The sequence below is a fragment of the Manacus candei genome, unplaced genomic scaffold (genome assembly GCF_025592945.1).
Source record: "Manacus candei isolate 608988 ecotype Guabito, Panama unplaced genomic scaffold, ASM2559294v1 h1tg000002l, whole genome shotgun sequence".
NCBI lineage: Eukaryota > Metazoa > Chordata > Aves > Passeriformes > Pipridae > Manacus > Manacus candei.
Genome location: NW_026138050.1, coordinates 9314505 through 9327160, shown reverse-complemented (window position 1 = coordinate 9327160; position 12656 = coordinate 9314505). Strand labels below are relative to the sequence as shown.

At 42.6% G+C, this 12656-nt stretch overlaps 1 protein-coding gene across 1 annotated transcript in view; it reads left to right on the top strand.

Moving 5' to 3' along the window:
* Positions 1-7969: 7969 nt before the first annotated feature.
* Positions 7970-12656, top strand: part of BMERB1 (bMERB domain containing 1) — a 51706-nt gene continuing 47019 nt past the window's right edge. Inside the window, exon 1 of the mRNA XM_051790230.1 lies at positions 7970-8166. Coding sequence (XP_051646190.1) covers positions 8061-8166 — 106 coding nt within the window. The 5' untranslated portion in view covers positions 7970-8060. The remainder of the gene's footprint in view (positions 8167-12656) is intronic.

Here is a 12656-nt window from a genome sequence, read left to right as displayed (position 1 = left end):
TAAACAGATACAAGCCAGATCTTATATAAAGTTTTTGTGGGATCTTCATGAACTACATGCAGCAAAAAGCTCAATTCGAAGTCATAGACCCTAACACAGCAGCAGAGTATAAAATAAGCTGGGAATATTCACTCCCTTTAAAGGTTAGTTACATACATTGTCATCTGCCACTTCTGAGCAAATTTAGAATAGAACTCCCGTCTTCAAAGCCTTATGCTGAAGCTGGTGGACTTAATTTCTCTTTTATTAAAAAGAGGTAAAATCATGATGTAATTATATGTTTAGATGATTAATATATTTGCAGAAGGAACTGATGAATTCAGGTAGGAAAAAGATGTAAAAAACTTTTAAAGAAGACAGAGGTTAGCAATGGGGTCCTTACTGAGGGACTTCACTCAGTGTAGTTTGTGTGGGATACTCTTGGGAAGGAAATGGTTCAGAAGATTTGAGGCTGAAGGAAGTAATGTATTCCACAACTGGAAGAAAGACACCACCTCCATTCCCTGCTGCAACTTCTTTTATATTTAGAATGAGGAGGAAGCTTTATGGAAACATTTCAAGTTGAAAAATTCTGTTTCATAGACTTCATGGCCAACAGGGAGAAAAAAGATCATTCAGTCTAAATCTTTGCATAATGCAAAGCAAAGAGTTCTTCCTGAATCAAACCAGTGATGTCAAGTCTCATGCCATCTTTTAGAAACATATCCAAGGACTTCAAGTAACAGAGGATCTTCTGCATCTCTATGAAATTATTTATGTATTTTTATGAAATTTCATTATATATCTAAATCAATTTAGCCTTAACATTCTAATAAGATGTTACTCCCTTTCTGACAAGATTTAAAGGCTTAGCAGGCAAAGCCTTCTGTATGCATATAGTGGTAAACAAAGGTTTTATTTATTCCTTGGAAAAACTATAATAGCTTTAGCTCTGTTAGCCCTATGCTAAATCATTCTTCAAGCTCATTTGTGAACCCTTTTTTGCTGTGCAGTTTCTAATTCTAAATGTAGACAGTAACACTATTAATCCCAGTGACTGTTTCACATATGTCTCAGATAATATTTTTTCTATTTCTGCTTAATATATCTGTGCTCAAACAGCCAAGGACAGTATGTGCTCTCTTCACTTCGAAGTTGCCCTGAGAATTCACATGCAATTGCCAGTCCACCATGATCAAAGTTACTGTAATCCATTTTAAACAAGAACACAGAATGCAGATAATGTGTTGCATGCATTTTTCAACATCATCCACCCTAACCAGCACTGCCTTCTCTTTTTTTTTTTGCAGTTTATTACTTAATGTGGCAGTGGCCAGAAGTCTTGCACCTTCTATCCATATAGAAAAACAGACTTCAGTGCAAAGGATATAGGAAATTATATCATTCCCCTCTGTGCAACACTAGTATCAATTACACATTTTGTGCTGACAGAAGCCTCAGGACCGGAGGAGCCTAATGAGGTGTGAAGTATGAGCTGAACAGACACTGTCAAGGACAGCTCTGCTGTAGCAGGAGGTAGCTGAGAGAACTTCAGAAACTGAATAATGGGTGGGTTTGTTCGCTGTGTGCAGGGGAAGCCTGTTGGGAAGTGGGGCTGTAAAACAACAGGCTAAAAGTGACAGCAGGGCAGAGTCTGTGCACACACTGTGGGTTTTGTAAGTGATATCATGTGGGACACTTGTGCAAATGCTCCCTCTGCCAGGAGAAGACCTTAAATATGGGATGTTGATGCAGTCACCTTTTTCCATTTTATACTATCAAGACCAAGAGGTGCATGGATATATAGCCTAGTAGGTAGTTCAGTCACCAGAGGTATAGGGACAATGGGAGCTGAATGGGAATGAGAACTGTTCTCCAGTTCTGTTACTGCACTTAAAACAGTTACAACAGAAGTAAAAGGCATCAGCACTCAGATGGCTGTGAGAAACGCAGGGTTTGGCCCATATGGACTCACAAACCATGCACACAAAGTTCTGCACCATGTGAGATCCTTTATCTGTGGAGGAAGTGTCAGCTTTATTCTGAATAGTGTGTCCTTTTACAGGGTATAATAAGTTACAACATTCTACCCAGGAATCAGCATGTAAGTAAATATCTCACTGTAAGTGAGATGTGCACTTAGTGTGTGCATACATAAGAATAAACCCTCACATTATTATTTCTTTGATTTGTCAGGAAAGCAGCTTTCCTCTCGTTGCATAAATATTCAGGAAAGAAAATACAATCTTCTGATGTTTTCTTTTTCCACCTCTAGTTTGCTTTCTCCTGTTCTAGGCTGGCCAGGAGAAATCTACCTCTGAAAGACTGGTCCCCTGTAGTATTGTTATCTTACCATTGCTTACACCTCTCTGTGAAGCAAAAACCACCTTTACTTATCTACCGAGGGTGTTCAGCTGCTTCCATTTCATGCATCACATACTTTTACATCCAAAATATAACAAGACTGTTAACTGCAGCTGAGTAGCCATGACAAGCCAGTGACACTGAAGGATTTTGCATTAGTTCAATGTTGAGTTCAGAATGGCCATCATACAGTAATGAATTATTATGTGTTCATAATTACACCTGATACATTATGGCAATTACCTATACAGTGTTTTGCTTACTGTTTTGGGGCAAAAATTGAAAAAGCATTAGAACACAGGTACAAATATAGAGAGAAATTCAAGTCATAAAGAATTCAGGGGTGTGACATTATAGCTTCCAGTTCCAGTGAGGAGGTGGTGAAATGGTCCACATGCCTGTTGGGATTCAGAGGGAGTGGAGCATGGACACTGCCCAGGAACATGCATCAGCAGACACTGACACAGTGTTTTTGTGTGGCTCACAGCTTGTAAGCAGTTTTGAGCTCTTTGTGAGAGACGCAAACTTGTGTAGGTAAAATGGAAGCTTACAGAAAGTCACCTTTACATTCTGGAGTAAGGGAAATGAGGACAGGCTCAGGCCCTGAGAGAGCTGTGCTTGGGGGTGTATGCTGCTGTGTTAGCAAAATCTACACAGTATGTTTATTATTTCAAAATGGACATGCCCACATACACACTGAAATATTACTTATTGTCTGCTGTGTTTGCAAGTCTCCTAAAATGGCCCAGACCAATTTATTTCAACATCTAAATGTACTGAACTCAAACATATATTTTTCTATGTAGCTATGGCCACCCATCACTGATGCAAAAGCCACCTGCACAGTGACTCACCTGCACAACAGTCAGTCCAGTCATACCACTCGACTTGGCTACAAATGCCAAAAATAAAACTCTTACACGGGCAACTTCACTCCCATGGTATTAGTAATGTGTCTGACGGATGCTATAACAACCTTTTCTGTAAAATTTTTACCTGTAAGGGACAGTGAATGTAGAAAGAGTTTACTAAGACAAAAATAAAATGGGAAGGAGAAGAGTTTAGAGAAGTATGTATCTGAAATCTGTGTTATGGTCACAACTACAGCTACTGGAGTGTACACGTTCTTTCCACTCTTTTTACCAGACATTTATGCCCTGTCTCTTCTGCTACTGCACCTCCTGAATTTGTGCTGTGTTTTCTGGCCTTCTATACTGAAAATAGCTGAGATAAATCTAAATAAGTGGAAAGTACTGTGCCAGCTTTCGTGGTCTCTATTACTCACCTCTCAGGAACGTTTGCAAATAGGCTCAGTTCAGGCACAGAGATTGTCAGACACAGACACTTAAAAACTTGGCACAGCTGAGCATAAGCCATTGATTTATCAGTTCAATTTTACCTGAACTGTGTTTTAAACTGGCCAAATGTTTAAGAAGCTGTGTCCAGCCCAGACTGTGTCTCAGGAGCTCTGTCCTGCAAGGCTCTATCTTGATTTGAGAGAGAAAAGTGATTAAGTACTCCTCCTCCTTGGAGTTATCTAAATATTTGCTGGATCAGACTCAGCTTCACAACGATACATCTCCAAATTTGGATAAGAGATAGGTGGCCAGATACTGTAGCTCCAGTGCTGCCAGTTAACATTTATTGCACACAAGAAAATTCCCCTAGAAAAAGTTTCTAGGACACAAAGTATCTCAGCACCTCAGTATAGTTTGACCCAGACTGTGTGAACCATGTCATATCTCACACATAACTAGTGGCACACTGTTCACTAAAATATGCCATTAAATGTTTGTCTTTTGCTTCCATAGCTCTATTAGAAATTCAGCTTTGTAGATGCAGTAAGTTCAATATGCAGCCAATTTTTTCTATGTGCATGTTTGATGAAACAGTTGATGACATGTAGAAAACAGCACTACATGCACACAATATTTCACATGGAAACATTTTTAAAATTAAAAAAATCACAATAAGATGACATTTAACAGGTGTTTGGGTGGAAATACTTATGAACACTCAAACATTTGTATCACTGTCAGACCTCAGACTCATGACATTAAATTCAAGGCATCTCATTTGCCTTATAACAAGCTCATTAGAATGCCCTGCTTGCCTGCAATGCTCTCTGCTTTTAGGCTACAGATGCACTTTTCTAACCTGATAGAGATGTAGGGTAGTTGTGGAAAAGGACCAACACCCCAGGTACTTTACTGCAACTATTGTGAATTGCTTATGAAAATACTTTATCCTAAAATTTATATTTTTAAAGAAATGATTGATATATGGATAGGCTGTAATTCCAAATAAATAAGTATAAAAAGGGCAGTAATTGAACATGAGCTAGGATTCACAAAAAAGGGAGCAATATAATAATGATATGCATTGGCTTATGTGTCCAGGTCCTCATTCTGCAGTTGTGGTACAGCAGATTCTCTTTCAAGTGCAGAGTGGCAGAGCCCAGGCTTCTGAGAACTCTTTCATGCTGGCACTAAATTGAGGGTGGAAGCTTGCAGAAAGAAATTATTTTCTGTATCAAGGATCTTCCTGTAACTTTTAGTTATCCCCCTCTTTTTAATTAGATCATGTTTAATTATGGCTCTTTGAAAAGCAAATTAGTTTTACTCTTGTCTAATACTGATCTTTTAGGAATAATGGTAATATAAATATTTAAGATATATACTTAGAATGATACAGACTTGATTTTTTTTTTTTTTGGTGATAGCTTGAATTATGGGACTATGACAACTCCTCCAGTACAGAAATGTTCTGAAATAAGACTTCATGTTTAACAAAACATTACAGGACAAATTTATGAAAGTCCCACAACCTGTGCTATGCAAACTATGAACTTACATGAGCACAGTGCCCCTTCTGTTCCTTCTAGATATGGATCTGGGCATTTATGCCTACAAAGTGGAATAACTGTGCATAATCCACTTGATTTCATTTTGTTTCATCAGCTAAGTTGCAAGGTTTGATTATAATGATAAATCAATTAAAAACTTGGGCAGAATTTTAAAATACTGTTATTTTTGGTCTTGAAAGATTAGCCTGTGTGATTAAGAACAACAACCCTGACTTTTATCTTCACTTGCAGCCCAACCCAGACCCACTTAGCACCTTTAGAAAATGCTTTTGATACACTAGATGTGCCCTCGAAGGTAAGAGAGCTCTGAGAACTTCAGGCTGAGAGATCTAAGATGCTTGAGAAGCTCCAGGAAAGCAAAGGCTGTTGTTCCCCAGCAGATTTACAAGCCATGCTGCCACAGGGACGTTGGCTGAGTAAAGTGTGTCTGTTGTTACACAGAGTGTCTCGTCTGCCACGGGCCATCCCTGATGTCTGATGGAGGCCAAAGAGCAAGAGGCAGGAGAGTGGATTTGCCAACTGCTGCTGCCCAGCTATAGCTCCTGGTGGCAGGGCTTAGTGAGAAATGGGAACTAAAACCGTCAGGGGAAATTACTGCAAGAGCAAAGTGCACCTCTGTTTTTCTACCAGGCATAATCTTATGGGAGAGCAGTGAGAAGAGACCTGAATTTTTATATTTTCTTCCTGAACAGTGCTTTCAGCAGAAGAAAACCAGCCTTTGTGAGTAAAGGAATGCATTTATTTTGCTGAGGTGCACTGAAGGACCTCATCAGTAGAGGAGAAATTTAATTCCACTTGCAAATGCAGCAGTAACAATGCTCCAGAGTCACAGTCACAAAAAATGCTAATCTTACAACATTAACAAAATAATCGATACATACTGAGGCCCTAGTCTGGCAAAAACTTTTGTGCAAAAGAAAAGCAGGACAGCTTCCACATACCTGCTCTTATGTGTAGCAATCTGCAGAACTGGGCCCTTACTGGATTTTGTGACTTTTTGAAGTGGGCAGGTGATAACTTCCTAATTACAATAAATCACCTTATACATTCTTTGCTTTACATAAGCAAACTCTGTTCATCCAAGTTTCTAGCTAGTGGGTGTTTTTCGCCCATACTAACAAAAAGAGAGCTTAAAATATTCAGCCTTTTCTAGGATCATTCCTCCATCTTCTAAACAATGCACTTGGATTGTAATAACCTAAAAAACTTGAAAGGATGGATTGAAGTTAAGATCCACCAAAAATTGGCCCTTCTCCCTGATCAGCCTGTTTCCCTTAGTCTCACTCTTATCCAGATCCCAGATGGACTCCTATTCCTCCCACACTTCTGCCAGTGAGTCAGTCCAGCCCACCCCAGCAGGCAGCTGCGCTGTCACCCAAAATCAGCTGTGCAGTGCTGCCACCAGTTTTCTGCTTGACTCACAGCTCTGTTTGGGCTCTGTCTCTAAAGGCCAAACCCAGCGAGGATGGAGCACTGCACAGACAACAAGAGCTGTTCCAGCATGTCTTGTGCTAAAACCATGGCACAACTCTGGGGAGCACAGCTGACAGAGAAAAAGACCTGAAGACCTCCTAAAACATTGTCCAACCCACTTTGCTAGCTAATTCCAATTCTCAGAAAGAAAAACAGAGAATTTTTCAGTTACAATTTTAAAAGCAATGTGGAGGTTTTCTCTCCTCCAACATGTGAAGCACTCCCCAAACAAAATTGTTCATGCAGTCGCATCAAAGTGTGTCAGTCCAATTGGTAAGTACATCACTGAATGCAGAGGTAGTACTTCTGAAGTGTTGATGACTGAAGGACAAGAAAAGGTTTGCAGGCAGAGGTAGGTGACAAACAAACAAGCTTTCCCAGTGTTCACCCAGTATGTGTTCAGCACTACCAGTACTCCATGATTTATAAATCAGACAAAGAGTGCTAAACCTGTGATTTGCCGGGGCACTGGCCAACCTGCCTAACTCCTGCATCATTGTCTTTATGTCAGAAGTGATAGCACTCACAGTAAAGTGCAATGGGATCTCATCAGTAAAGGTACTTTCCAACTGTTAAATGCGGTTCAGGGATTTTATCCATACAAGCTTCTCTACAATAAAAGAAAAAAAATTAATAACGACAATAGTTATCACCACACTTGTGCTTCCTGCAAAGTCATTGCCTTCTCCTCTAAGCAGCAAAGATGCATGCTTATGAAAAATACAAATGGTTCTGAAAAATACAAATGGTTGTGAGAAATACAAATGGTTGTGAGAAATACGAAACCTCATAACTTGTTTGAGTGCTGTCCTCTGGCTTTCAGGAACACGATGCTGGAATGAGTGTCATTCCATTCAGTGCAGGACTTTCAGGAAAGCCAAAGGCTGCACGCACAGCAACCTGAGATGTGGTGTTAGAGTACGAAAGCCATGAGTGGCTGTGGATTTTACCATTATTCCCCAGCGGCTCAGGCCAGAAGATGCGCTCAGTGCCGCACCGGCCACAAGATGGACAGTCCTCCCGTACCCTGGCAGCGAGCGCATTTCCGAACTCTCGCCTTCCCGAGCGGTTCGGCTGTGGAATGGGAGCGCGCACCGCAGGGACAGGGGATGGGCACGGTCAAACCCAGCCCCCGTGGGCCCCGAGCCGACGGCAGGGCCACTGCGGGGGTCGCGCGTCCCCCGGGCGGGCAGGAGGGCGGGGCGGGGGTGCAGCGTGTGCGGGGTGGCGGCGCTCGCCGTGTCCCCGCTCCCCCGCCCAGCCCCGCACACTGAGCATGTGCGCGGAGCCCCTCCCGCCCCCGCCCGCGGGCCCCGCTCCGCGCAGGGAGCGCCGAGCCCCGCGTACGGACCGAGCGAGCGCCGAGCCCCGCACGGCCATGGAGCTCCGGAGATCCATCTCGGCCAGCGCGGAGGCCGAGAGACCCATGAGGCGCTACGGGGCAGTGGAGGAGACGGAGTGGAAGGCGGAGGCGCTGGGCAGAAGTGAGTGGGGGCCGCGGGTGCGGGTCCGACCGGGCGGTGCGGTGCTCCCGGCGCCGGGTCCGGCTGCTGTTTGCGGGGCGAAGCCGCCTCGGGCTTCTCGGGGAGGAAGGTTTGTGTGACCGTTTTGCCCTCTGGTGCTTCCCGAGGGAGCTGTGTCGGAGACAAACAGCTGTCGGAGGGTCGGGGCTGAGCCGCGGTGCAGCCCCGGGCGCTCCAGCCCTTCCTTGCGACACCGGTCGTTCGCTCGCTCCGCAAAGTGAAGCGATGAGCGGGCGGCCGAGGAAGGATGACCGGGACGTTTGCTCTCCCCCGTTGTTTAGGTGGGATTTAATATATGGCTTTTCATGAATATTGCTAGTCTTTAATGTCTTTCACATTTGAGAAGCACGGACAGCAACTGCGATATTCCCTCTTGTTATCTCAGGCGGGCGGTACAGCAATATAACACTTAGTTCACTGTATTTATGAGCTCAACAAATGTTCTGTGCTGGAAGAGCTTTCTTGAAATCATAATTTTGCAGAAAGCCACAACTGACATAACCTTTCCCAAGTGCCGATGAAAAGAGTAGTTAAAAAGATACATAGCTGCCAATTCGGGTTATCCACGGGACCTTGTTGTCTCTAAGATAGCAGCTGTTATTCTTTTATTGACAGAACTATCTTCTGTACAACCTAATAAACCTGTAAACCCCTTCTAATTTTCCAGATAACCACTGAGGCAAAAGATGTTGATAAGATTGTCACAAAGAGCTATGTACTAGTATTAAGAAAAATATTTTCTAAGTTCATCAAGTGTTTGATTAGGTCACAGGGAAAAAAAGCTTTGTGTGTTATCTGTTGTGACACCTTCAGCTTGGCTGATACCGGGGTCGCTGATATTCTTGATTCCCCACCCGTCTTTTTCTGTGCATTGTGAAGTCTCACCTGGATGCCTTTTAACATCTCATGGCTTTGCAGCACCTTGGGAGCAGATTTTAGCCAGTGCTTCTGCCATGTTCACTTTTCAGCTACTGCTGTTTTCTGGAATGATACTTCACCTCTGGCTTCAGTTTTCCATGCATATGTCATTGTCTGCCCTATACTGATGACAGGGTGTAACTCTCCCACTCTGATGCTTCAGTTGCAGTGTTGGTTTTGTGGCAGTGCCTGGCATAGGTTCAGGACCGAGAAACTCCACACTTTCTAAAATGGAATTGGAGACTGAAATCGCTGTTGACTGAGTTGGTTGAGTCAGACACATGCAACAGTTTTGCAGGTGCTCTGGCATGATACAGATGTGCTTTTCTTGTTCTCATAACTATGTCTGGTTCTGTTCCAGCACTCAGGAGCTGAGTGCAGTGCAGCACTTGTAATAATAATAATAACAAAATCTGGTAGGCTGAGGTGACAGAAGGGTTATGTCTTGCAAGCTTTGGACAAAAGATCCTCTGTTTGGCAGAGGGCAATGCACAGGCTGAGTGGGAGACCCGATCTGCTCAAAACTATGTGCTCAGCATTGAGCTGCCACCCAAATCGCAGCTTGACCCGGCACCAGAATGGGCTGTTGGCAGGACTAGGACCCAGTGTCCAGGTGTCTGCACCCTGGCTCTGCTACTGAGCTGCCTTTCTGCACACTAGATTCTGTTTAATGAGAATATATCTCTGTGTATAAAAATTTAGATATAGAATAGGAATTAATCTGGAGGCCATGATCTGTTCTTTGAAAAGCATAAAATTATTGTATTATATATTTGAATAATTTATCTCTTTTGTTTGCTCATAGATGTCAGCTTTCTTAAAATACTGTGGAAAATGCTATTTATAGTAGCTGGTTTCAATGGTTTCTGCATATCTTTCCTGGTTGAATACTAACACTGACTTCTGGTCACACTTTTGCATTGATTAAAAATAAATAGCTCTTACTATTTACTGTAATGCTTCCTTACAGCCACCCTAAATTGCATGGCATAATGACAGTAGTCTCCAGAAGGTCTGTGAAGAAGCTGAAAAACCATCATCTCCTTTTTTATTGGTGTCAACAATTAGCCTTTGGTATTTGCATGTTGTTTTAAATATTAAATGCTCAGTAACAGTATTAACAAAAGCAGAAGCCCACTACTGCACATGCACTGACCATTTTTACTCTGATGATTTGTTGTATTAAATCAGGATCTCTTTGGAGGCAGACCTTGTGTATCTGTACAGCCCTGCACAAGAGAGGGCTGTGTCCTGGTCAGTGCCTTGTGATGTGAGTGCAGCCATATCACAGGAGAATGTACATCCTGATTATGTCCATTACAGACAGAATGTCATGAAAGTTAGGTAGTTTCTCTTTAATTTGTTGGATGGAAAAGGAGCTCTGTGCTAACTTCTCTCTCCATGGTACTGAAAGCATTGTTGGTTATTGGTTATAACCGAAGATGAGTTACTTCAGAGCAATGAGATGTAACATCATGCACATTTCTACTCTACAGTGGCCTCTTTCAGCCAGATTGTTGGTGGAGTTAAGCTTGTTCACAGTACCTGAGGATCTGATGCCCTGCAACCTGAGGGTGTCATGATCTCCAGTGGGTTTGCAAGCAAAATACGAACTAGATTGTTTCAGGGTGTCTCTTTGACAGCCTTTCTCTTCACATACAGGAGGGAATTTGAGAGGACTAGAGAACACTGAAGAGGATGGTTAGCATGGACAGAGCAACTCCTGCATTTTCTAGTGCAAGCATGTAAAAGACAAGCTTATAAACTGTCAGGCTTGTATAATAATAACGTGGTTACAGCCTTCTCAGTAATGATTTTTACAATATAGTCCTGGGGAGTCTGCTCTGAAGCAGAGCACTAAAGTGTTTTGGTCAGTCCTCATTACTAAGTGCACAGCTTCATTTACAATCATCTGTCTGCCGTTGGCAGGGACTCATAATGCCCTGATTAAATAACTGCACACCACATCAGGGAAGTAGCCACAAAGAAACAAAGCAGTTTTTCACCATCCTTTTGAACATTGCATTTCTTAGATACATTTCTGCTGAGTTTTTCTGTCCCCTCTCAGTTTGTATGAGGTCTGGAGCTAAATGCAAAATTCACTGAGAACGCTGCAGCTTCAGTCAATGTAAAGAAGCAGAAATGTCAGAAAACTGCAAAGGTTATGTTTTGATGGAATTTAGTGCACCATGAAATTTGTTTATTGTTTTCATCTGAATGGTAACTCAGCATTGGAGGTAAGCTGCCACACTCCTGTAGTGCAGAGATCCACCTTTTCAACTGTTCTTGAATATGAAGTGGAGAACAGGGAAAGGGGCCCCTATTACAGCCCAGCACTGAAGAAGCTGGAGATTCCCAGCATGAGACTCAGTAGCAGCAGGAAGCCTTTGCAACCAGCTTTACTTGCTCTCCCTTCATGCTGTGAGCATTGTGCCACAGATTATGTCCAGGCAAGGAACTGTGAGATGGCAGGTCACTCCAGAACAGCACCAGTGGGCTGAATCTAGTTCTGAGATCACTCTGATTTATTCCAAGAGCAGCAAGATAGTGCCAGTCCCAGGTTCACAGAGATCCTGGGCTGACACATGTGAAAACTTATTTCACCATATTCGGTTGGTTTATCTTGAAAATCTTTCTAAGCTTATTAGCCAGAAAGAGACTCTTATATATATTTATATGCTCTGCTGCTGAGCACTGAAAACATGCAGAAGCTTGAAAAGCTAAAAAAACCCCAGATAGATAGCAATAACATAGATAGTGGTCATGTAGCCTGGTCATCTGTTCTCTTTGGTGACCAAAGAATGAAGAAAAGACATCCATACCCTGGCTAATACCTACTTGCTTTATCTAATCCAGTGGAAACTGCTTGTGTGACTTTTAAGGCCTGATTTCCTTAACAGAAGAGAATGGCTGCTTCTTAGAACAGGACCTAGCTCATGATGTGTTAATGTTACTTAATAACATTTTATAATAATTTGAAAAATTTCTGTTGCAACATTAAAAAATCAATCAAGTAGCAAGAGAGAAACACATTTGTCTTGCACAGTAAAGGCTGTACAGCTGGTGTCGTGTGACATCTATCTGTCATTCTGATCCCTGATGAGTAGTTAGGATGGGTTTGTATTAATCATATGCCTCTATGTATTAGTCAAAAAGCAGGTAAATGCCAATTTATTCTTGAATCTTTGTGTCAGCTTTGTAAATGTTGGAGATTTAATAGCTCTCTATGTACTGGCAGACTGGATAGTGTGTTGGTTCCTGTGAGCCATCAGTGCACTCCTGTGTGTTCATGAGGGGTTGGTCCCAAGTGATTGCAGAAAAGCAGATCTTAGACTCTGGCAAAGGTGGAGACAGCCTTGGTCCATGGTGTGGGGCACAGCCAAATGTCCTCATTTTCTTGCTCCTGTATTGCTTCACGAGAGTGAAAGGTGGCTCGTGTTGTCTCACAAGAGAGGGCAGGAAGTGTGGTTAGAAAGCTGCAGTGGTGCTTGGGGCTGCCAAGTCAGAAATGCTGGGAATTCAAGAGTTCTCAG